Here is a 27,856-nt window from a genome sequence, read left to right as displayed (position 1 = left end):
TGTTCCCTAGTTATATATTGAAGATTCGTTCAAAATGAACGAATCGTTCAAGAACGACCCATCACTACAGGCCACCTCTGCCTTTTCATTCACTAACTTTCCCAACACGTGCTCATTCTGAAAACGCAGCCCTATATACGTTTCTGGAGATTGCGAGTTATGTAGCCGGAAGTACATATGCAGCAATTTCGTTTTTAAAATCAGTTGTTTGCTGTATAAAAATATAGCGTTTCGAAATATTTATAATTATCCGCTATATATATATCGGCTATCGACCTCTATATCAGCTATAGCCTCTAAGTTATCGGTTATCGATATCGGCCAAAAAATCCATCTTAAAATTTATTGTTTGAAAAGATGATCTGAAGTGTTCATTGTTGTATTATTATTACAGTTAAAACTGTACATATCGCTATAATGAGGCTACACAAAAGCCCTAAAGTAGAAATAAAGTTTTTTATAACCACTCATAACTTTTAAATATTAATAAAACACTGGACAGCGTTGAATATTTATATTCCTCATCTTTCTAGAGCACAGGTGTCAAACTCAGTTCCAAAAGGGCCGCAGCTCTGCACAGTTTAGTTCCAACCCTAATTAAACACACCTGATCAAACTAATTGAGTCCTTCAGGCTTGTTTGAAACCTACAGGTAAGTGTGTTGGAGCAGGGTTGGAACTAAACTGTGCAGGGCTTCGGCCCTCCAGGAATTGAGTTTATCACCCCTATTCCAGAAGCTTTGTGTTTAACTTACATGACGCGGGAGACAATCTTAAAATACATGTCGTGGGATAGTAAATTCCTTTCCCATGAATATTTACAACATCTCACAGACATATTGCTCATATTAAAACAAATATGAGCCTTGAAATTATATGAATATCGTTTTTATTTAACATAATAAAATAACATCATCTTTTTTGGGTTTGATATCCTAAACACTGAGGTGAAATACAGTTGAATATATATAATAAATAATAAATATATAATAAATATAGTCAGAAGTGAGGCTTAGCTGCAGGTTGGAGGTGTTTTTTCTTTTTTTCTGTTTTAGTCCTTGTAGTTTTGGGTGAGGAACTGAAGAGAAGCCTTCGCTCCAGACAGACCAAACCTCTGAATAAATGCCTGCAGATCCCAGTTACCTATAGAAAACCAGCAACAGAGTCATCATTGCTCCTGTACATCGTTACTGTAAAGTATATGCATCATTACTGTAAAGTATATGCATGTTTTACTGTTACATAAACCGTCTACAAAAAAAAAAACTGATCAGAACATCCCATTTGAATAAATAAGATATATTAATACACACACTATGTAACATTATATTCATTTTCCTTATTCTTAGAACTAGTCTAAAAAAAATAAACAAATAAATAAATAAATAAGCTATTTATTAAATAAATAATCATAAAAATTGATAATAATAATAATAATAATAAATAAATAAATAATAATAAATAATAATATAATAAATAATAATAATAATAAATAAATAAATAAATAATAAATAATAATATAATAAATAATAATAATAATAGTAATAAATAGTAATAAAATAAAGATATTGATAATGATAATAATAATGATAAAATAAAAAAATGTTGTTATTAATAATAATAATAATAATATAATAATATGCAGTGGCGCAGTAGGTAGTGCTGTCGCCTCACAGCAAGAAGTCGCTGGTCCGATCCTTGGCTCAGTTGGCGTTTCTGTGTAGAGTTTGCATGTTCTCCCTGCATTCGCGTGGGTTTCCTCCGGGTGCTCCGGTTTCCCCCACAGTCCAAAGACATGTGGTACAGGTGAATTGGGTAGGCTAAATTGTCCGTAGTGTATGAGTGTGTGTATAAATGTGTGTGTGGATGTTAAGGCATCCGCTGCGTAAAAACGTGCTGGATAAGTTGGCGGTTCATTCCGCTGTGGCGACCCCGGATTAATAAAAGAACTAAGCCGACAAGAAAATGAATGAATGAATGATGATAATAATAATAATAATAATAACAATAATAATAATAATGATAATCATATCTATTATTACTATTATTAGTAGTAATAATAATAATAATCATAATAATAATAGTGATAATAGTAACTTATTATTATTATTATTATTAGCAGTTGTAATAATATTATTGATAATAATAATAATAATAATAATTATTATTATTATTATTATTATTATTATTATTAGTAGTAGTAGTAGTAGTAGTAGTAATAATATATTAGTTTTGTTAAATGTTGTTTGCTATTGTTATTAGTTTATTTATGCACATACTATTTTTTATTGTGCATTTCTGCATATTATAAGCATTATTTTGTTTAACAAAAAATATCCTTTTTTTCTTTCTTTTTTTTTGAAAAGCTACACACCATTAACCATTGACTTATATTTGTTTTTCCTATGAAAGCCAATGGTTAGAGGTCTTCAGCTTAAAAAAAAGCATCTTCGGCGTAAATATATCTCATAAAGAACTGAAACTAGAAATTGAGTAAATCTATTCACATTTGAGCGAACTATCCATTTTAACCCCCTGCTCCTGTCTTATTCTAAAAATTTCACCAATATAATCTCCTCAGTACATTTATTTTTATGTATTTGATTCTTAGTTTCTATAAAATATAAATAAGTGTACTTACATTAGCCTATAAATACAGTTGAATTCAAAATTATTATTTGTATTTTTTAATATTTCCCAAATAATGTTTAACAGAGCAAGGAAATGTTCACAGTATTTTCGAAAATATTTTTTTTCTTCTGGAGAAAGTCTTATTTGTTTTATTTCTGCTAAAATAAAAGCTGTTTTTAATTTTTAAAAAACATTTTTAAGTCAATATTATTAGCCCCCTTAAGCAACATTTGTTTTTGATTGCCTACAGAACAAACCACTGTTATACAATGACTTGCCTAATTACCCTAACTTGCCTAATTAACCTTAAGCCTTTAAATGTCATTAAGCTGAATAGAAGTGTCTTGATAAATATTTAGTCAAATATTATGTGCTGTCATCATGGCAAAGATAAAATAAATCAGTTATTAGAAAGGAGTTTAACTGTATATATAGTATATTATGTGTATTTTTGACTGCTCTTCTCTGGCTGAACGCTTCTCTGTAGTTGTTACAAACAGTATATATCTGCTAGAGTTTAATGGCAAATCTTTAAAGGCGCACGTGTCTGAGGGCCTCGGTGGGCTGTGAATCAGTGCGAGCGTCTCTTCTCGAAATAAAACACACAGCCTGTCACAGTGCTGGAGGTGGCAACATGAGAGAGAGAGTGTGTTTTGGCAGGACAAGCACATAAATACCAGACGTAACTCCGGCTGCTATGACAATATCACTTCTCCAATTCCGGCAATAACCACATTCCTAAAAGCAAATGTGAAATCACATTTGGAATAAAGTGCCAACAAACGCCATCCAAGACCGACGATTTAAAGCTCTCCATTTTTTTTTGGAAGATCTTTATTTGTTTCTTTTGTTTATTTCATGCAAATGGCAACTGGTGATGTTTTTTTTTTTTTTTTTTTTTTGGATGCTAGAAAACATTCACAGAGAGTTTTGGAATAATGCGTTGTAATGTTAACGTAGATTATAATACTGTTGTGTTTTATTATAATCTGATTATTTACTTGACTTAAGAAAGATGATTAAACTCGTTGCTTTAAAAGTGAACATTTCACTTTACTTAAAAAAGCAAGTAAATCCATTGTAATTTGGAGGTTAATTTAACTTTATTTTTACTTATGCACAGAGTTCATTTACTTAAATTTTAAGGCAACGTGTTTACTCATTTATTTTAAGTAAAGTCAACTAATCTCTTTAAAAGCAACAGGTTTACTCACTTTTTTAAGTAAAGTCAACTAATCACTTTAAAAGCAACAGGTTTACTCACTTATTTTAAGTAAAGTCAACTAATCACTTTAAAAGCAACAGATTTACTCACTTATTTTAAGTAAAGTTAACTAATCACTTTAAAAGCAACAGGTTTACTCACTTTTTTAAGTAAAGTCAACTAATCTCTTTAAAAGCAACAGATTTACTCACTTATTTTAAGTAAAGTCAACTAATCGCTTTAAAAGCAACAGGTTTACTCACTTTTTTAAGTAAAGTCAACTAATCACTTTAAAAGCAACAGATTTACTCACTTATTTTAAGTAAAGTCAACTAATCACTTTAAAAGCAACATGTTTACTCACTTTTTTAAGTAAAGTCAACTAATCTCTTTAAAAGCAACAGATTTACTCACTTATTTTAAGTAAAGTCAACCAATCGCTTTAAAAGCAACAGGTTTACTCACTTATTTTAAGTAAAGTCAACTAATCTCTTTAAAAGCAACAGGTTTACTCACTTATTTTAAGTAAAGTTAACTAATCACTTTAAAAGCAACAGATTTACTCACTTATTTTAAGTAAAGTCAACTAATCTCTTTAAAAGCAACAGGTTTACTCACTTATTTTAAGTAAAGTTAACTAATCACTTTAAAAGCAACAGATTTACTCACTTATTTTAAGTAAAGTCAACTAATCTCTTTAAAAGCAACAGGTTTACTCACTTTTTTAAGTAAAGTCAACTAATCACTTTAAAAGCAACAGATTTACTCACTTATTTTAAGTAAAGTCAACTAATCGCTTTAAAAGCAACAGGTTTACTCACTTTTTTAAGTAAAGTCAACTAATCACTTTAAAAGCAACAGATTTACTCACTTATTTTAAGTAAAGTCAACTAATCACTTTAAAAGCAACATGTTTACTCACTTTTTTAAGTAAAGTCAACTAATCTCTTTAAAAGCAACAGATTTACTCACTTATTTTAAGTAAAGTCAACTAATCTCTTTAAAAGCAACAGGTTTACTCACTTATTTTAAGTAAAGTCAACTAATCTCTTTAAAAGCAACAGATTTACTCACTTATTTTAAGTAAAGTCAACCAATCGCTTTAAAAGCAACAGGTTTACTCACTTATTTTAAGTAAAGTCAACTAATCTCTTTAAAAGCAACAGATTTACTCACTTATTTTAAGTAAAGTCAACTAATCTCTTTAAAAGCAACAGGTTTACTCACTTATTTTAAGTAAAGTTAACTAATCACTTTAAAAGCAACAGATTTACTCACTTATTTTAAGTAAAGTCAACTAATCTCTTTAAAAGCAACAGGTTTACTCACTTATTTTAAGTAAAGTTAACTAATCACTTTAAAAGCAACAGATTTACTCACTTATTTTAAGTAAAGTCAACTAATCTCTTTAAAAGCAACAGATTTACTCACTTATTTTAAGTAAAGTCAACTAATCACTTTAAAAGCAACAGGTTTACTCACTTTTTTAAGTAAAGTTAACTAATCTCTTTAAAAGCAACAGGTTTACTCACTTTTTTAAGTAAAGTCAACTAATCACTTTAAAAGCAACAGATTTACTCACTTATTTTAAGTAAAGTCAACTAATCACTTTAAAAGCAACAGGTTTACTCACTTTTTTAAGTAAAGTCAACTAATCTCTTTAAAAGCAACAGATTTACTCACTTATTTTAAGTAAAGTCAACCAATCGCTTTAAAAGCAACAGGTTTACTCACTTATTTTAAGTAAAGTCAACTAATCACTTTAAAAGCAACAGATTTACTCACTTATTTTAAGTAAAGTCAACTAATCTCTTTAAAAGCAACAGGTTTACTCACTTATTTTAAGTAAAGTTAACTAATCACTTTAAAAGCAACAGATTTACTCACTTATTTTAAGTAAAGTCAACTAATCTCTTTAAAAGCAACAGATTTACTCACTTATTTTAAGTAAAGTCAACTAATCACTTTAAAAGCAACAGGTTTACTCACTTTTTTAAGTAAAGTTAACTAATCTCTTTAAAAGCAACAGGTTTACTCACTTTTTTAAGTAAAGTTAACTAATCACTTTAAAAGCAACAGGTTTACTCACTCATTTTAAGTAAAGTCAACTAATCGCTTTTGAAGCAACAGGTTTAAGGCTCCTTCACGCTTTTCGTTTGCGTTTAACGTCTGCGTTTTACAAGACGTTTTTCCGTATTCAAACCCAAGCAATTTTCACTGGCGTCAAGCAGAAGATCATGCAAAATCACTCCTTGTCATTAGATGGCGCTACACAACTTTAAGCTTCCGACACCCGCTTATAACACAGAAGAAGAGGAAGAGAGGAAGTTCACATGCTTGTTGTTAAACTTACTGGTGACTCAAACAAGCATGGCTGGTTCAATTAGCGGCTCCAGCTCTAGCGATGAAGAAATGATTATTGTTCACAGAGCAATAAGCAGCTAAACGTTTATATCACCTCTGGGCATCGTCTTCAATGTGCGCTCGCCTTGACAGTTTTGCGCTTGAGCGCCTCCAAGTGCTGTTTACTGTAACTTCAGCAGCTCCGTGCACATGATCAAAAGTGCCGATCTGATTGGAGAAGGTTCTGACGTGGCGCGTCAAAACAAAAAAAGGAGCATGAGGCATTTTTTTTTTTATTACGATTTTGCCCCTGCCTCTTAGCCTGTTGTTGTGCACGATCACATTGACGCCCTTAATTTATTCACAAGGCGTTAAACGTCGACGGAAAACGCGAGCAAAAAACGTCTCGGGTTGCACGGGCCTTTACTCACTTTTTTAGGTAAAATCAACTAATCGCTTTAAAAGCAACCGTTTTACTCACTTATTTTAAGTCAATTAATCACTTTAAAAGCAACAGTTTTACTCAATTTAAGTAAATTTAACTAAACGCTTTAAAAGCAACAGGCTTACTCGCTTATTTAAAGATCAACGAATCATTAAATTTAAAGTAATTCATTCCTTATTACTCGTGTTATATGAACCTTAAGAAATCAATTTAATATAATTTTATAGTTAATATCGTTTTTTTTCCATACAATTTATTTAAGTTCCGCATTAATACTACTACTACTACTACAACTACTACTAATAATAATAATATTAAAGAGATGCTTCTAAATCATCGTAATATAAAAAAATAGCTGAGTCAACACAATTCTTGAGAGCTATTTGCGACAACTTAATTGTTTTACGTTCAATCACTTCAATTTGTTACGTTAACTTAATCGATTAATGTTTGGACAACCTCAATGATTTGTGTGGAACACCTGCATTTATTATACAGTGCATGTCTATTAGAATGACTTCAGAAGGATCACGTGACAATGAAGGCTGAAACTATATTTGAAATTAGGATATTTAAATTTCCTACGACTTTGACTGCATTTTGTTTTTATCAAGCCTTTGCGTGACTTCTTTCAAAAATATTGTTAACTCTAATTATGCACTTTTGACCCCTGACATGAAAGATTAAAATCAGTGTCTTAGAATCTCCAAGCAGCCAAAAGTGCAGAACAAAAAGCAATGTGACTACAATACTAATTAAAAAAAAATTGTTTTCCGCTATCTGTGCAGAGACAAACCGAGGCGGAAATGCAATAGTGGTGAGAAGGGAAACCCCGTCCGGCAGAAACAGCAGAGCAGAACACAGCACCACATCCTGGAAACATCACTGCCAGTGTGAGTGTATGTGTGTGTGTGTACTTGTTTGTATGTTTGAAAGCAAGTGGGAGTGAGAGTATGCAAGTGTGATTTTAAAGGAAAATGTCATAGTCGCTTCCTCTGCAGATTGTGGCTACTTTATGGCTCAGCAGAGACTATCTATGAATAGCCAGGCATTTAAAAATCATAGGTTAGCATCTGGACAAATTTAAAGTATACATTTTGGCATCCTTGGGAATTAAGAACATGTCTCTAAAAAAAAAACGTTTCCGTATTCAGAGTATACTTTCATTCAGAATATGTTTTACGCAAGCGGATGCCCTTCCAGCTACAACCCGGTATTGGGAAACACCGACACACTCACATTCATACACACACTCATACACTACGGCCAATTTAGTTCAGTCAATTCATCTATAGCGCATGTGTTTGGACTCTGGGGGAAACCGGAGCACATGGAGGAAACCCATGCCAAAACGGGGAGAACATGCAAACTCCACACAGAAATGCCAATTGGACCAGCCGGGACTCGAAGCAGCGACCGTCTTGTTGTGAAGCGACAGCTCTAACCACTGAGCCACCCTGCCACCCCACATTCATTGTAATGATTGAAAACCAAATAATGTTGTAAATAATGATTGTTTTTTGCTTCGTAAGTGTCATCAGGAGCCACAGGTATTAATTTATCTTCGCCTGTATGTGTTTGTTTGACTTTCAAAGTGAAAGTAAATGTTTATAATCGATTAATTAATTCAAAGTTAAGTGTGTTGTGAAATAATGTTAATTTGCTAAGATTTCGAACACATTTCAAAAAAAAAAAAAAAAAAAGTATTTTCAGATTTTAAAAAATATTTTTGTGGCAAATACTTTTTTTTTTAACCATATTTTTTCACATACATTTTGACGCTTTTTAGAGTATTTTTAGATCCATTCATTTAAAGGGAATCTATTATGCCCCGTTTTCATTCATTCAATCATTTTCTTTTCGGCTTGTCCTTTAATTAATCTGGGGTCGCCACAGTGGAATGAACCGCCAACTTATTCAGCATTTGTTTTATGCAGTGGATGCCCTTCGAGCTGTAACCCACCACTGGGAAACGCATACACACTCATTCACACACACACATACACTGGACAATGTAGCCTACCCAATTCACCTGTACCACATGTCTTTGCATTGTGGGGGAAACCAGAGCACCCGGAGGAAACCCATGCGAACGCAGGGAGAACATGCAAACTCCACACAGATTGAAAAACAAGGCTAACATCCTATGCTAATGAGGGAGAGATGGCCACTAGTGGGTGGGGCTTTCCCCCTCTGATGACACGTAGAGTATGTCAATGTTACGCACCGTCTAGGGATGGTGCACAACATGAAAGACAAGACAACAAAAATGAATTTAAAGATTTATTGGGGTTTGAATTCGGGAGCTGACAAGGCCAAAATAACAAACAAAAATTCCTTCATGTTAAACCTCTAACTTACCTGATCAATAATAAAAGAAAAGTACAATTCTCTACCCAACTACCTAACACAAAAACAGAGGTCAAAAGGTTTTACAAAGAAAATGGCGTCAACCTCCTTAATATCCCAATATATACATTATTTTCAATCTATTTACAAAAACAGGCAACCATATTTGAAGGACAATCAAAAATCAATGTCAGCAGGCAGCAAAGTCAAACAAGCCGGTGGAACAACGTGTTTCTGCAGACAGTTTTTATCAAGTGTGATTCTAAGAAATTAAATTAATACATTTTTCCCATTAGAAGCTGGCTATAATCAAACACTCTTACCACACCACTGTGTTTAAACACCTTATAAAAGTGATTTTGGCGAGGCAGTGGCGCCGTAGGTAGTGTTGTCGCCTCACAGCAAGAAGGTCGCTGGTTTGATCCTCGGCTCAGTTGGCTTTTCTGTGTGGAGTTTGCATGTTCTCCCTGCCTTCGCGTGGGTTTCCTCCGGGTGCTCTGGTTTCCCCCACAGTCCAAAGACATGCGGTACAGGTGAATTGGGTTGGCTAAATTGTCCGTAGTGTATGAGTGTGTGTGTGAATGTGTGTGTGGATATTTCCCAGAGATGGGTTGCGGCTGGAAGCGCTGCGTAAAAAAAACTTGCTAGATAAGTTGGTGGTTCATTCCGCTGTGGTGACCCTGGATTAATAAAGGGACTAAGCCAACAAGAAAATGAATGAATGAATAAAAGTGATTTTTGCATAGTAGGTCCCCTTTAAAGTCTAAATGTAGCCTTTTGTACTCAAGAATGGAAGAATCAGCCGTGTTCGGAGTTGCATTTTGTGAGTGAAATATGATTTGTGCATAACAGCGATTTGATAATGCGCTGACAGACGAGGCAGAGAGGTGTGTGTGTTCGCATGATTGTGAAGATTGTCGGCTTCTCTCTAATTGAGTGTTAGAAATGGAGTAAAGTGACCCGGCGTTATGAGGTCACGTGACCTTTAGGCCTCTGGACCCGAGAACATGAGGAGATAATGTTCCGCCTCTGCAGATCATGATCCCTGCTTGACCCCATACAAACCAGGCCATTGCGCGCACACACACACACACACACACACACACACACACACACACACACACACACACACACACACACACACACACACACACACACACACACATCAGATAAAGCACATGATCATCAGACCTCATACAGAAAAACACTTGATCTGACCGTAAACAAAAAATCTAAATATTTTCAGAATTTAACTCTTGAGGAGCTTTTAAATGTTCACTGTAAACATTACCCTCATTTTAATAGATTTTTAGAATGATGTAAATAGCTAAATCTTACTATGTGTCCAAAATGTCACATTTGATGATTTTTGAAGGTCATATTTTATTTTATACAACAGTTCTGTCTGGTTCTTGATTCTGATTGGCTGGTGTGATATTCTTTATAGGCCGGTCGGTCAGTGAGTCAGTCAGTCGACAATGTCCTTTGGTGGTTTTACGTGAGAGGAGCAGGCGTGAATGGCACTCACGAGAGAAACTTCAGATCTGAAAAAGTGTACACAGCGGCCTCAAACAAAAACTAAAACTCCAGAAATGTATTCAGGGGTTCGTATCCATAATGAGCCAGAGTTGAAAAAAAAGATATATATGGCCAGGATGGCAGATATATAAGATATATAAGGCAGGGCAACCATGAGAGTTGCAGAGAGCTAGCTGCCGGATATATATATCAGGGGCGTCGTGGTGGCGCAGTGGGCAGTACAATGGTCACTGTATGGAGTTTGCTGTGTTTCCATGGTTGCTCTGGTTTCCCCTGCAGTCCACAGTCCTGTGGCGACTTCTGATTAATAAAGGGACTAAGTCAAAAAGAACATGAATGATTATTAATATCGAATACAAATCATATATGAATACAAATATATATGTGAATATTATGGTTTTGTTTTTTCGTAATTTTATATATTTTTATATATTTTATATTTAAAAAAAGCAAATATATTTAAATATATGTCAATATGTTAACATATTAAAAAATTTAAAAATTATATTTTATTTGAAAATATTTTTTATATTTTGTTCCATTTATAAATAAACAGAATATTTATACACCGTAAATCCAAACTTTTAATTCAGATGTGATTATTTGCGGTTAATCGCTTGGCAGCACAAACTGTCGGTATTTTTTTGTCAGTGTTTATTCAAAAAGTAGATAGCACATTGTGATGGTGCAATATGCTACCCAACAGATTTGATATGAAGCTGTAATATCACCTTAACCTACCTAAGCCCATCCTTAGTACTATTCAAATAGTGTTGGTAGCATAATCTGATAGGTAGGATAAAATGTCAGGACATCAGCAGTGAAATCACAACTCCAATGAAGCCGCCATATATATATATACAGTTGAAGTCAGAATTATTAGCCCCCTTTTGATTTTATTTTTCTAAATATTTCCCAAATTATTTTTAACAGAGCAAGGAAATTTTCACATTGTGTCTGATAATATTTTTTCTTCTGGAGAAAGTCTTATTTGTTTTATTTCGGCTAGAATAAAAGCAGTTATTAATTTTTTAAAAAACATTTTTGGGACAAAATTATTAGCCCCTTTAAGCTAATTTTTTTTTCGATAATCTACAGAACAAACCATCGTTATACAATAACTTGCCTAATTACCCTAACCTGCCTAGTTAATCTAATTAACCCAGTTAAGCCTTTAAATGTCACTTTAAGCTGTATAGAAGTGTCTTGAAAAATATCAAGTAAAATATTATTTATATTCATCATGACAAAGATAAAATAAATCAGTTATTAGAAATGAGGTATTAAAACTATTATGCTTAGAAATGTGTTGAAACAATCTTCCCCCCATTAAACAGAAATTGGTAAAAAAAATAAAAATAAACAGGGGCGCTAATAATTCAGGGGCGCTAATAATTCAGGGGCGCTAATAATTCAGGGGGGCTTATAATTCTGACTTCAACTATATATATATATATATATATATATATATATATATATATATATATATATATATATATATATATATATATATATATATATATGTATATATATGCAAAAACCACTAAGGGCCATCTGAAATCTTCTTCCAAAATTTAGCAATTTTCTTTAGTAATTTCAATTTTATGGCAAAGAATAGGTTATATTATTTGCTTTTAACATGAAATAACTGAACATAGCATGAGAGGTTGAGAAAAATGCTTGTTGTAGAAAAAAACTCCAAATGGCAATATTTTGCATCCTAACTTTTCAAATTTAGAGTCTGTAAGCTGAAACTTGTGAGTCTGACTGATTCGCACTAGACCACTGGCACGTAAAAATAAAAATAATAAACAACATATTGATGCCTATTGGACAAAAATATGCCAGATGAGTTCATATGATCCCCTCAGTATGAGCCATCCAGCAAATATGCAGATGAAGAGGGCGAGTTTTCTTCAACGGGACTGAATCACGAGCACTGAGTCACAACCAAACTATGCCTGCGTTACGACACCAATGACATCAGTTCAATCCATCGAGTGTTTAGGCTGATCTGTTTATGTGCTGCTATTAAAAATCCAGACATCGTTCTGCGTATACAGTTTATTTAGGCCGTTGGGGAAGCCCCGATGTAAGCTGCGGTTAACTGGGGAAAGAGCCCATCAGTTTAATAGTCTGGCCTCTGCTAGTACTGCTAACAGGTTGTTGACGGTGCGATGTCATCATGGAGTGGAGAGGGCGGAGTTGTTAGCCAATGTGTCGAATTATAGACGTGGCTAAAAATAGTGCGTCTTGTGTGTGTTTGGGTTAATTCGGTCTCTTTCCATTTCTCAATCTGTCGACTCATGGAAAGAGAGATAGGAAGTGGGGAGTGATGCGGCACTTTCTTCCTCTGCTCAACTCCACCCTTTTGCTTTGTGCAATACAGGAAGTTGTGTTTTGTGGTGAGATGTCTTTATGACTTAAAGGAGCACTTTATAGTGTGGTAAACATATATAGATCAATGCATTGAATTTTCTTTACTGTTTTTTTAAGGTAAGTGGTTGCAAACTATTTATATGTTCTGAATTTATACAAATAAATTAAATGTTGTAATGTTCAACTTAATGGGCTCTATTTTGATGGTCCATGCGCAGAGTGCAAAACGCAGGGCTCAAACGCTTTCAGCGTGTGTCAGAACGCATTTTTGCTAATTTAAGGATGGGAAAATCTGCTTTGCGCCATGGTGCATGGTCTAAAAGTGTTGAGTTTATTTTCTTAATGAGTTATAGGTGTGTTTTGAGAATAAACTAATTAGAGTCTCATCTCCCATTCCCTTTAAGAGCCAGCTGCGTCGCGCCAAGAGCGCATTTTGATGTAAAGTAAGTTCACTTTCGCTTTTGCTCTTGTGGATAGGGAAACCTTTACGCACACACATCAATTAGCCTATAAATAATTAATTTTGTTTGTTAAGCGCAAAGATTTGTTTCAAAACTATTTCTAAATTCAGTTCTAATTTCCAGCAAACGAATAAATGAACAATAATAACCAAGTGTGGTCAGAATACTGAGTTATTTCCAAATACACCTGCCATGCCCCATAAGGTATAAATTTGACAGGTGGACAAATCTAAGCTTGTTTTTAATAAAACAAATATAAATATGGATATAATAAATAATACTGCTAATAATAATAACATTATACAAAAGCAAATTGAATGAACTGAAAAAGCCTTCTGAGATGAAGAAAGTAAGGCAGTGGTTTTTAAATCTTCATGTAGGCTAGAAATTAATATGTTTTGTAATATTTTAATCATTCATATTTATATCCTGTATATATCCTTAATATATATATATATATATATATATATATATATATATATATATATATATATATATATATATATATATATATATATATATATATATATATATCTTTAAGATATTATATATTTTTCATATGTAAAGATATTTGCGTATTGCTCTGCATCTTGTGTGTAGTGTGTAAGCCAGGTGCACTTTGCGTCAGACAATAGACCGACTTTGTTCTGGTCTAAAGATCAGACTATTTACAGTTTCTCAATATAGCAACGCGCCAAAACACGCCTCCTTTTTTAGACCAGAACGCCTATGGGTGCACATTTGAGAGCAAATGCATTTGCTATTTAAACAGCGTGGCGCAACACCTCAAAATGACCCTTGCGACGAGCTAAAAGTAGCAAAAGAGTATTGCGCCGCGCCTTGCGCCACATTGCGCCGGGTGTATGATAGAGCCCAAAATGTTTGTTTAAATTCAGCCCTTATAAATGGTTTGCAACCACTTACCTTTAAAAAAACGTAGTAAAAAGGTAAATCCAGCAAAAGTAAGAAGTAAATTCAATGAATATTTTCTTTCAGTGTGCAACAGCACTAAAAAATGTAGCTTGTTCAAACTACTTCCTTAAAATGAGCTGAATAAACACAGTTCTTGAGTGTTTTTGGCATAACTTAGTTGTTGTATGTTCAGTCTGATTAAATTTGGAAGAACAGTCAACTTAAAGTGCACCTATGGTGAAAAATCTACTTTTCAAGCTGTTTAGACAGACATGTGTGTAGGTATAGTGTATAGACCGTCATATTGGGGTGATGTAAACACACACAGTCCTTTTGTTTTTTCAATTTAACAACATAAAAACGGTGGACCAATTGCAGCCGTTTTCAGATCGACTGCAACTTGAAGTAGGAGTGCGGTCCCCCCGCCCACCAATATTGATTGACAGGCGCATCAACATCCTTAGTTTGTTGTTTCACGTCCGCCATTTTCAGCGTGTGAGTCAAATCGATGTCACTAAATGAAAACCCTTGCTTTATTTTTAGAAGGCTCATTGGGGTCAACACAAGATCAACATTCACCATATGATCGCTCTCATCGGAATTATTGTTTGTAACTTAGTTTGTTTGTAGGTGGGTTTGCAAACGTGTACTTTTCATTGCGTCTACCTTAAACTTCAGCCATGTGCATTTCTCGTGGTCACAGAAGCTCCCTGTGATCTTAACTAGGCGAGCACGTTGCCTCGGGTGGGTGTCTCTCCATTGGAAATAAAATAACAAGCTTGCCTGCAGGTCGCACACCAGAAGCTCCGCTCGGCGACGTGCAGCATCGCGCCATGCATTTTAGAATTATAAACATAGGTTTCTATCAGGGTACACACACAGGTGCTTCAAGTCGGCGGCTGTCTGCGGCGCCCAGCCACGATTATTATTTAAATAACATGCGAATGTGCGTGTCTGATGTGCCTTGTCGCGCCTCTAAGCGGGTCATCCGGTGCCTCAGTCAAAGTTAATTCAGTGTGCGTGGTTATTAGTCTCGGTGTACAAGCTTGGCACTTTAAACTAGCATTGGCTGTAAAACTATACAAAGACACAAATGATTGTGTACTTTCTGCTTGGTCTGTGTCAGAGTCGTATTTGTACGGCTGAATGCTGGTCCTCTCACTCATGCAGCTTCTCTCTGTCTGCCTGTCCGTTGCCAAACACAGCGAGGGGGAGCTCTTGGCTCCGCCCCCTTGTTATGCTGGGCTGGAATTCGAAACTAATTTTCATGTGACGCTACACGCCCCTAAAACAGGGAGCTGTGTACACGCCCCCAACATGACACTTTTTAACACATTATAATAAAAAAATCTGAACTGTGTGTTGAACTGAACCTAAACTGGCACACTCAGAACAACCATAATATTAATAATAAATCTGAAAAAAGGGGTAAACTATGTGCCCTTTAATTGATTTGTTTTGGAACAACGTGAAGAACCCAGCATTTTTACAGTGTAAAGAGCACCAGTGTACATTGTTAAAGTTGCTGGACTTCACACAATTCCTTCATGTTGTCCCAACACAGACTGATTGAAGCCTGGTTTATACTCGACACGTCCACTTGAGTGTGCGCAGCGAATGTGACGTCATTTCGGAGTTTGTGGATGTTCTCTTTAATTTGTCATGGTTAATTAATCGTGAAGGCTTCTCAACACCATGTTTCTGCACGAAACACAACTGCTGCAAATTTAAGTGATGCAAACTGAGTGCTAGTTTGAAGTTCAGAGCTTGTACTGTACACCATGCACACTATCTTAACTATGGCTAAGGCTATTAACTAAGGGCCAGTCACATATCACGTCTTTTGCACACGCAAGTTCGTTATTTCCAATGGAGCCGGGTGGCTTGCATATATGGAGCGACGGACTCGTGCTTTCCAGATGCACCTAGTTAAAAAAGAATGCCGCGAGCGCCCTACACTGAGAAACAAAATGCAAAATGACAAATATAAAATAATTTTGTTATGTAGTTGATAAAGAGGATCAGCAGCCTTTGAATACATTTCTTCTCTGTAAAAGGGAAACACTTAGCTATTATGTAACTTAAATCTACATTAGACAAATACAAATTTATTTAATAATTTATTTATTTATTTTTAATTTTATTTTTTTTAAATTATTTATTTAAATTTTATTTATTTATTTTAATTTATTTTACAAAAAATATTGTTATTTATTAATTTATTTTAAATTCATTTATTAACCTTTTTAATTTATATATGCTGATTTATTTTTTATTTATTTACATTTTATTAGTTATTTTAATTTATTAAAATTTATATTATTTAATTAAAAATTTTATAATTTATTTATTGTAATCATTTTTTATTTAATTTTTTAAAATTTATTTATTTATTAAAATTTTATTTATTGACATATATTCAAATTTTCAGTGTAAAACTATTATGTTTAAATGCCAAAACTTTTTTCACTTATTTTTAAGTCCAAAGAAAAATGGACTATTGTTTGTTTTTTATTATTTTGTGTCATATTATTTGTTTACCGAGCAGCAATAAACAACACTTCAAAATATAAGGAGTTTTTATGTGATTTTTCTAAACTAGCTGTGTTTTGAAAATAACGAATGCATAATAAACGTAATAACCGTAATTTTTCCTCAGACTATAATCGCACAACCAAAATCTATAATCGTTGTATCCCTAATGCCAACACGGGGAGAACTAGCAAACTCCACACAGAAATGGCCCAGCCAGGACTCGAACCAGTGACATTCTTGCTGTGAGGTAACAGTGCTAACCACGAAGCCACCGTACCGCCCAACCTGAAATTCTACATTTACAGTAATAATGCTGCTGGTTAACTGTATCAATTTGAGAATGAGAATCGTCATCACTTGCATTTGTTTTTGCAGCACAGAAAGCAGCCTCTTTTCTGTATTCCGACTTCTTCAGCTAGAAGTGCAGTGTTAAAGTCAGTGGTAAATAAGTTACAAATATTTAAAGCCTCAAGCAACAGAATAATTAGGTTCAGTAATAAAACACGCTCCTATTGACTTGACAGCTCTTCTTGTATCGAGATTGATGAGCGTCAGCAGCGCCGCTATTCGTTTTTTGACAAATCTCTGTATACATTAGCATTAGCTCTGTATACATTAGCAAGAACTCCTGAATATTTTCTCACAAACGCACACAGACAGACACCTCCTGCAAGCATGGCAGTGTCGGAGGCTTCAGATACAGCAGATATACCAGAAATCAGCTTCCAATACAGTACAATACACATGCAGAGAATAGAGGAAAAAGGTTGAAGAAATATTTACAGTGCTGAAGAAGGAGACTCAGCAGATACAATGTGTAAAGCAGGGGTTCTCAACTGGTTTGGCCATAGGACCCACATTTTTACATGGTCATCAAGCCGTGACCCAAATTTTAAAGAACTATAATACAATTTTAGGAATTATACTTAATTTGTATTTATTTGTTAACATAAACAAGTAGTGACAGATACATCATAAGAAATTCACCAAGACTTACGAATAAACACTATTTAATTGCAGTCATTTAACAAAATGGATCAAATTATAAAAATATTACAAAGTAAAAACGACAAATACTGTTAATAACCTCATAAGACACTGAAGCCTTTTTTGTCGTCAATATATATATATCCATACTTTACATTTTCGGGGTCGTACTTGCGTTTTGACATAATTGTTGCAATAATTAAATGAAATTTCACATGTCAATAGGTACGGTTGTCACGCATGCATTTCAAAATAAAAGTCCGGTATAAGCGAAATAACTTTTGTTGTTGTGTTTTTTTTACCACACACTCCGCGACCCACTGAAAATGTTCCCACGACCCACTTTTGGGTCTCGACCCACCAGTTGAGAAACACTGGTGTAAAGTACGTTTGTTATTATGATAAAACCAGTTTGTAAAAAAGAAGGCATTTGTCATGAAAGTTTTCTTTTCTACTTATTCTGATTTTTAAGGATTATGTGACACTGATGATTGGTGCTGAATATTCAGCTTTGCAGTGGATCATTTAATTACATTGCATTACAGTACGCTACCTGACAAAAGTCTTGTTGTTGATCCCAGTTGTAAGAGCAACAAATAATTACTTGACTTCCAGTTGATCATTTGGAAATCAACAAAAAAAAATCAACAAATCTTAATCTGCATCCCAATCATCCCAAATACTGCAGAAGACCTACTGCAAAATAATCTTGTTTTTCGATTTGTGATAAGATTATTTAGCTTGATTTAAGGAAAAACTTACTTAACTTTGGCATATTGTATCTTAAAACAAGACTATATGTTATGCTTGTCTAGAAAATGCTTCTTGTTTTAAGAATTTGTAGATATTTGGACTAGAAACAAGATAAATCTAAGTAAGAAAAGCATTTTTTGCAGTGTAATAAGTGATTTGAGTCATGTCAGAGATGTCTGGATGCAATCCGCTAAGCTCATGATGGAGTCAGACAATATTCATTCTGTCTCCACTGCAGCAGAACTTTATATTCTATACTGGACATTATTTCTGTTCAGTGATGAGACTTTTGTGGAATTAAAGTCAGACCTTACTGTCCCAATTAAATCATTAAAAATCAAGGCATGATCATATTTAATTTTGGTCAAAAACGCGTAATCTGGAGGCCTTTGCCTTTCATATATACCACTTCTGATTTCAAATGATCAACTAGAAGTTATTATTTATTGGAAACTAAAACTTGGAGGGCTCTATTCTGACGGTCCATGCACAGAGCGCAAAACGCAGGGCGCAAACGCTTTCAGAGTGTGTCAGAACGCATTTTTGCTAATTTAAGGACAGGAAAATCCGCTTTGCGCAGGGGCGCATGATCTAAAAGGGTTGAGTTTATTTCTTAATGAGTTATAGGTGTGTTTTGAAAATAAACCAATCAGAGTCTCATCTCCCATTCCCTTTAAGAGTCAGCTGTGTCGCGCCAAGAGCGCATTCGCTATTTACAGAACGCAAAGTAAGTCTAAGTGGAAAAAATGAGCATTTCACAAGCAAACAGTTCACAGTTTTTTAACAGAAAACTGTAAACAGAACATCTACTGCATGAGAATGAGAGATAATGGATCACTTTCACTCTTGGATAGGGAAACCTTTAAGCACAGACATCAATTAGTCTATAAATAAATACTTTTGTTTGTTAAGCGCAAATATTTGTTTCAAAACTATTTCTAAATTCAGTTCTAATTTTTCTAGCAAACGAATAAATGAATAATAATAGCAAAGTGTGCTCAAAAACATGAGTTATATCCTAAAACACTTGCTGTGCCCCATATGGTCTAAAACCTGACAGGTGGGCAAATCTAAGCTTGTTTTTAATAAAACAAATATAAATATGGATATAATAAATAATACTGCTAATAATAATAACATTATACAAAAGCAAATTGTTATGAATGAACTGAAAAAGCCTCTCGAGATGAAGAAGACATAAAAGCAGTGATTTTTCATATTTATGTTGGCTAGAAAATAATATGTTTTGTAATATTTTAATCCTTTATATTTATATCCTATATCTATTCTTATTGTATCCTATATATATCCTTAATATTTAAATGTTTCATATGTAAAGATATTTGCCTATTGCTCTCTTGTGTGTATTAAGCAGTGTGTAAGCGAGGTGCAACTCTGCGCTGGAGTTTAGACCGGGTTTGTTTTGGTCTAATGAAAAATCTATTATAGTTTCTCAAAATAGCAACGCGCCAGCGGTCCGCCTCAGAACGCCTTCCTTTTTAGACCAGAACGCCTATGGGCGCACATATGAGCGCTAATGCATTTGCTATTTAAACAGCGTAGCGCAACGCCTCAAAACGACTCTTGCGCCAAGCTGAAACTACCAAAAGACTATTGCGCCATGCTTGCGCCACACTGCGCCGGGTGTATGATAGGGCCCGGAGATGCGACAAGACTTTTGTCAGGTAGTCTAGTTCCTGCATCTTCCAGGAGGGTCTAATGGCATTTCTGAACACTTGCTTGATTTTTTTTTCCCAGTGAGTGAATAAGAAAGTGTGGCGCTGCAGGTGTTTGTGTTGTGTATGGTGAAGCGGCGTCTCTGCCTGGTCAAGAAGTCTTTGATTAATGACTGAATCAGTTAGTGGGAGGACGAGTGCTGTGGGTCCATTACTAGAGCGCAGGGCTGCTAATGGCTTCAATTACCCGGTGCTGAGCTCACACATTTCTGCTCAAGTGGATATGAGCAGATGACGCGGTGCGCTTCTCTCAGGAGTCCTGGTGAAAGCGGTTGTGACACAAAGTTTTGGAAGGCAATGGGAATTAATTAGCCAAAAGTCCTTTTAAAAGTTATATAACTCATCGTCAGGTTTATAGGAAAGCACTGCAATTTTGCAAACAGAGGTAATAATCAAAACCTAATGGTCAGGGACTCAACTTTTATGGATGCTTTTCACAAGACTTCTACCGCGCACCTCCATATAGATGACTTCTCCGCTGTTACCAGTTTGCCCGGTAGCTCGCCATGTACATCGAAAGACTTAAAACGCAGAGAGAAGTTGACCCTGATGACAAGGTTCGAGTCTGGCGAAGAACAGTTCCAGTAAGCGGGTCAGACAAAAACAGAATAAACAAGTAAATGACAGGGTGAGAATGTAGTCAAATCTGAAAATGTGATAAAAAAATTCTGGATTTCTTTTGAAAACTGTCGGTTGGGTTTAGGGAAGTGGATCAATCCTGATCAATCCACTGCGCTGGTCAATCTGTGCTTTTGAAAACGCTATTGGTTGGGATCAGGGAAGAAGGGGGGTGAGTCAGTCGGTCAGTCAGTCAGTCGACAGCGGCGTCTGGTAGATTTATGCGAGAAGAGCAGACCCGAATGGCACTTGTGAGAGAAGTTTGAGGTCTGAAGAAGCGTACACAGCGGCCTCTGGTGAGTCGCAAAAACAAAAACTGCAAAAAAAAAATAAATAAATAATTTTTATTTTAGAATTTAGATTAAAAAAAGTATATTTATATGTATTTAATGCATGTATTACATCATCTTTGCATTGAATTACAAAAAAAAACTAATTACGTTTTTATTGAATAGTCTGGACAGGACAGTAAATTTGACAATGTTTAATCTTCTAGCTGCCGTTATCAGTCTCACATCATTTTTTTTTTCCATTTACTGAAAGTCCTGTTAACACCATATTTCAGCTTTTCTTTTATTATTTCAGCCAATGGGATTGTATCAAAATAATTTGTTGTACTCTCCCATTCACTGTGTTCTAAGTTTACAACTGTGACAACTTCTGCTACTTAGAAACCCAGAAATGTGGAAAGGCTCCATTATTCGAACAATTCCTGAGTAAGTGATGATCTGTTTACTGAGACGATCAAACTCACAATGGCTGCATTCATTCATTCATTCATTCATTCATTCATTCATTTTCCTTTGGCTTAGTCTCTTATTTATCAGGGATGGCCACAGCAGAATGAACCACCAACTATTCCAACTATTAAAACATATTATAAGTTTTACACAGCGGCTGCCCTTCCAGCCACAACCCAGCACTAGGAAACACCCATACACTCTTGCATTCACACACACACACCTATACTCTGCGGCCAATTTAGTTTATTCAGTTCACCTATGGCACATGTGTTTTGACTGTGGGGGAAATCAGAGCATTATATATATTTTTATTTTTATAATGTACTTTAGATTTCAGTATAATTAATTACACATCAAATTCTACCGAGACAAGTTTATTTTATGGGGCAAATAAAAAGAGAGATTGAAAAGAGAAAAAAAGAGATGCAGGGGAGAAGTGTTATAATATTTATATTTAATGAATTGAATGAAATGAGATATATATATATATATATATATATATATATATATATATATATATATATATATATATATATATATATAAAATATATATACAAATCTTTGTGTATATAAATAAATATCTAAATATTGTCTGTATATACATACATACATATATATATATATATATATATATATATATATATATATATATATATATATATACATATACATATATATACATATATGTATATATATATATATATATATATATATATATATATATATATATATATATATACATATACATATACATATATATACATACACACACATACACACACACACACACACACACACACACACACACACACACATATATATATATATATATATATATATATATATATATATATATATATATATATATATATATATATATATATATATATATATTATATATTGCTTATAGGGGATAATAATATTGCCCTTAAATGGCTTTTAAAAATTAAAAACTGCTTTTCTTCTTGCAGAAATAAAACAAATCAGACTTTCTCCAGAAGAAAAAAATATTATAGGAAATACTGTGAAAAATTCTTGCTCTACTAAACATCATTTGGTAAATATTTGAAAAATAAAATACACAGAAGGGCAAATAATTTTGACTTCAACTATACGTATAACTGTATATACATACATGTAACTGTATATATTACAATTATATTGGCTTTGTTATTTGATTTCAAGGTCATTCATTGATTGTATATGTTTTGTTGAATCCATTTGTTCACATTAATGACTTATTAATTCACTTATAAAGCAATAATGTTTAATAGCAGTCTGTTGTAAGGAACATTTCACCAATCATAGAGTCACATTGTGCAAAGTGCACCAAATGACTGTCTGATTGGTGAAATGAAATAAATGAAGTAAAAAAATCAGCTATATGTACAGATTATTTGTTTTAACATTATGAATGTATTTTATTCTATAGTTTGGAAATGTAGTGACACTTGGAAATGTCCGCTTTGTTTGTAAATTTTTTTAAACGATAATAAAATAATAATTTTAGCACAGAGAATGATGTGTGATTGTTCTCGTCACTCTGGCAGTGTATGTTTGAGCAGGCCCTGATCTCTGAACAGACAGAAGTGCTGAGTCTGAGATCTGCTCAACTGATTTCAGACCTAAACTTCAAAGAGCAGCTCTGATTCTGTGCTCCACTGTCTGTGTGTGTGAAGCTCAGATTCACACACACATACACGCACACATGCTTATATCCCGGTGGGGACTCTCATAGATGTAATAATGTTTCTACCACAAGCTGTATATTCTATTCATCTACCCCTAAACCCTCACAGGAAACAATCTGCATTGTTACATTTTCATAATACTTCATTCTGTCTGATTTATAAGCATGTTTTCCCGTGGGGACCTCCATTTGTCAAAAACATCCCTGTGAGTCTGTGTGCATTCAGGTTTAGGTCCCTACTGGGATATAAAATTAAGTTCACACACACAGATACATATGCACAAACACAACACTTTTTTGTACACACTGGGGTTTGATTTATTATTGAATATATAGGGTATTTAATATAACATTTGTAGTGATATTTGTAGCAAGTATATACTGTATATATTGCAAACATATATGTGGTTATTTATTTATTTTTAATTTTATTTATTTTTACATTTCCTTTTTTTATTATTTGAAGTGTGTTGGGAATATTGGGCAATATATTTAAGAAGTTTGCTCGGTTAAACAAAACTTTTTTTATATTTTCTAAGTCGCAGCAAGGTATTTTACACTTAGAAATGTGTAAAATAATGTTTTAAATTATATATTTTCCATCGGTATATGAAAAAAAAAAACAGACGGATGGACAAATACAGGTGTTATACAAAAAAAAAAAAGCCTAAAACCAGGCATTTCAGTTTATAACAATAATTCATTAGTATGGCGCAGGGCCTCCTTTTGTAGCCAATACAGCATCAGTTGACCTTGGGAAAGACCGATACAAGACCTGCACTGTGGGCAAAGAGATTTTGAGCCATTCTTCTTGCAGAATAGTGGCCAGTTCACAAAGTGTTGCTGGTGGAGGAAAACGTTTCCTGACCCGCTCCTCCAAAACACCCTAAAGTGGCTCAATAATATTTACTTCAGGTGACTGTGCAGGCCATGGGAGAAGTTCAACTTCACTTTCATGTTCATCAAGCCACTCTGTCAGCAGTCTTGCTGTATATACTGGTGCACAATCATGGCACCGCCTTCAAGATATAATGTTTGAAGCATTAGGTGCACATGGTTCTGCAGTCCATAGTGACCCAGCACCCATCTAGCACAAGTACTGGGCCTGGGGAATGCCATGACTCTTCAGTCCAAACCATCACTCATCCGCCCCCCATGCTTCAATCTGGGCATGCTACGCTTCTTTGGGGCTTTACCACACCTTAACTCTCCCAGATGTGGGAAAGACAGTGAAGGTGGAAACAGAGAACAATACATGTTTCACATTGTCCAAAGCCCAAGATTTTCATTGCTGGCACCAATCAATGAAGATTGACCACCAGGCTGGGCACTTTTAGCCATCAAAATGCCAACACTAAATTGACCAGTGTTTCAGTTTTATAGTCCAACCCTTGTAGATAGACACACTATTTATAGACAGATAGACAGACTATAAGTAGATGGATGGATGGATGGATACAGTGGATGGATGGATAGAACTATGGATGGATAGATGGATGGATACAGTTGATTGATGGATAGATGGATGGATGGATGGATGGAAAGACAGACAGACAGACAGCCAGATAGAGAGATAGATAGATAGATAGATAGATAGATAGATAGATAGATAGATAGATAGATAGATAGATAGATAGATAGATAGATAGATAGATAGATAGATAGATAGATAGATAGATAGATGGATAAATATAGTAGTTAGATAGATAGAACGATCGATAGAACGACGGATCGACATACTGACTGACGGGTGGGCAGGTAGACAGATAGATAGATAGACAGACAGACAGACAGACAGAAAGACGATAGATAGATAGATAGATAGATAGATAGATAGATAGATAGACAGACAGACAGACAGACAGACAGACAGAAAGACGATAGATAGATAGATAGATAGATAGATAGATAGATAGATAGACAGACAGACAGACAGACAGACAGACAGACAGACAGACAGACAGACAGACAGACAGACAGACAGACGATGGACGGACGGACGGACGGACAGACGATAGATAGATAGATAGATAGATAGATAGATAGACAGACAGACAGACAGACAGACAGACAGACAGACAGACAGACAATGGATAGATGGATGGATGGATGGATGGATGGATGGATGGATGGATGGATGGATGGATGGATGGATGGATAGACAGACAGACATAGATAGACAGACAGACAGACAGACAGACAGACAGACAGATAGATAGATAGATAGATAGATAGATAGATATATAGATAGATAGACAGACAGACAGACAGACAGACAGACAGACAGACAATGGATAGATGGATGGATGGATGGATGGATGGATGGATGGATGGATAGACAGACAGACATAGACAGACAGACAGACAGACAGACAGACAGACAGACAGACAGATAGATAGATAGATAGATAGATAGATAGATAGATAGATAGATAGATAGATAGATAGATAGATAGATAGATAGAAAGATAGATAGACGGACGGACGGACGGACGGACGGACGGACGGACGGTCGGACGGACGGACGGACGGACGGACAGACGATAGATAGATAGATAGATAGATAGATAGATAGATAGATAGATAGATAGATGGATAAATATAGTAGTTAGATAGATAGAACGATCGATAGAACGACGGATCGACATACTGACTGACGGGTGGGCAGGTAGACAGATAGATAGATAGACAGACAGACAGACAGACAGAAAGACGATAGATAGATAGATAGATAGATAGATAGATAGATAGACAGACAGACAGACAGACAGACAGACAGAAAGACGATAGATAGATAGATAGATAGATAGATAGACAGACAGACAGACAGACAGACAGACAGACAGACAGACAGACAGACAGACAGACAGACAGACAGACAGACAGACAGACGATGGACGGACGGACGGACGGACAGACGATAGATAGATAGATAGATAGATAGATAGATAGATAGATAGACAGACAGACAGACAGACAGACAGACAGACAGACAGACAGACAATGGATAGATGGATGGATGGATGGATGGATGGATGGATGGATGGATGGATGGATGGATGGATGGATGGATGGATGGATAGACAGACAGACATAGATAGACAGACAGACAGACAGACAGACAGACAGACAGATAGATAGATAGATAGATAGATAGATAGATAGATAGATAGATAGATAGATAGATAGATAGATAGATAGATAGAAAGATAGATAGACGGACGGACGGACGGACGGACGGACGGACGGTCGGACGGACGGACGGACGGACGGACGGACAGACGATAGATAGATAGATAGATAGATAGATAGATAGATAGATAGATAGATAGATAGATAGATAGATAGATAGATAGATAGATAGATAGATAGATAGATAGATAGATAGATAGATGACAGACAGACAGACAGACAGACAGACAGACAGACAGACAGACAATGGATAGATGGATGGATGGATGGATGGATAGACAGACAGACATAGATAGATAGACAGACAGACAGACAGACAGACAGACAGACAGATAGATAGATAGATAGATAGATAGATAGATAGATAGATAGATAGATAGATAGATAGACAGACAGACAGACAGACAGACAGACAGACAGACAGACAGACAGACAATGGATAGATGGATGGATGGATGGATAGACAGACAGACATAGATAGACAGACAGACAGACAGATAGATAGATAGATAGATAGATAGATAGATAGATAGATAGATAGATAGATAGATAGATAGATCACTGTAAAATGAGCAGCTGTGTGTCTTATTTTAATAGCACTGAATACTTCAACAAAGAGTTAGTAAGTTCATAATCCCTCAATTCACAAGCGATGTGTCACAGGTAGAGCATCTGAATGAAAGAAGGGCTCCCACACACTCCACGATAAGAGAGACATTAAAAATATCCCTCTCTCTGAGACAGCAAGAGAGTGTGTGTGTGTGTGGGCAGCGTGAGTGTGGGCAGCAGGGTGTTTAGGGAGAGTACAAAGTAGTGGGTTGTTCGCCCTGTGTTTGAGTCTGAAGGCCAGCGTGTAAACGTGTGTGAACAGACGTCGGTGTGCCAGCTGGCAGCCTGAGGACGCCGGGCTCTACGTGCCCATTTGCCACCTCCGCTTGGCTTGACCCGTGGCCCGTGAAACCCCTGGCAGCGGGATGGCCATTGAGGAGGATACAGGACGCAGAGGAGGCGAGGGGATTCCCCACCAACACACATCTCCATGCCCACTGCCGCCCGCATGCCACCCATTGCCAATTGTGTAACAACCAGCTGTCACTGTCCTTTCTGTGACCCACATTTCTCGTTCTACCCACACACACACACACAGTCTGCAGCTCTCCTGAACGCTGGGAGATCAAAGCTCGGGCTGAAATTGAGTTGGGCATCAGGGGAAATGGAGATCGCCATGTGTGGAGAGGAGAGTCGGGGAAGTGGGAAATGATCATTAGATGTCTCCACACCCACAGTCAAATGCTCCAAACCCGACAATTAGATCAATTAACCAATCAATGTCAGCGGAG

The 27,856-nt window shown here is 35.3% G+C and overlaps 1 protein-coding gene across 2 annotated transcripts in view; it reads right to left on the bottom strand.

Annotated features, from left to right (window-relative positions):
• Positions 1-873: 873 nt before the first annotated feature.
• pebp4 (phosphatidylethanolamine binding protein 4) overlaps positions 874-27,856 on the bottom strand; it is a 176,659-nt gene continuing 149,676 nt past the window's right edge. Inside the window, exon 7 of one of the 2 annotated variants that reach the window (XM_005170788.6) lies at positions 874-1,142. In XM_005170788.6, the coding sequence (XP_005170845.3) occupies positions 1,051-1,142 (92 nt within the window). In that variant the 3' untranslated portion in view covers positions 874-1,050. Of the gene's footprint in view, positions 1,143-8,893; positions 10,827-27,856 lie in introns of those variants that run through there. The other variant, XM_073911247.1, reaches the window with a different exon arrangement.

The sequence above is a fragment of the Danio rerio genome, chromosome 8 (genome assembly GCF_049306965.1).
Source record: "Danio rerio strain Tuebingen ecotype United States chromosome 8, GRCz12tu, whole genome shotgun sequence".
Taxonomy (NCBI): domain Eukaryota; kingdom Metazoa; phylum Chordata; class Actinopteri; order Cypriniformes; family Danionidae; genus Danio; species Danio rerio.
Note: the sequence above shows the minus strand (reverse complement) of the source record. Positions and strands in the feature narration are given on the sequence as shown.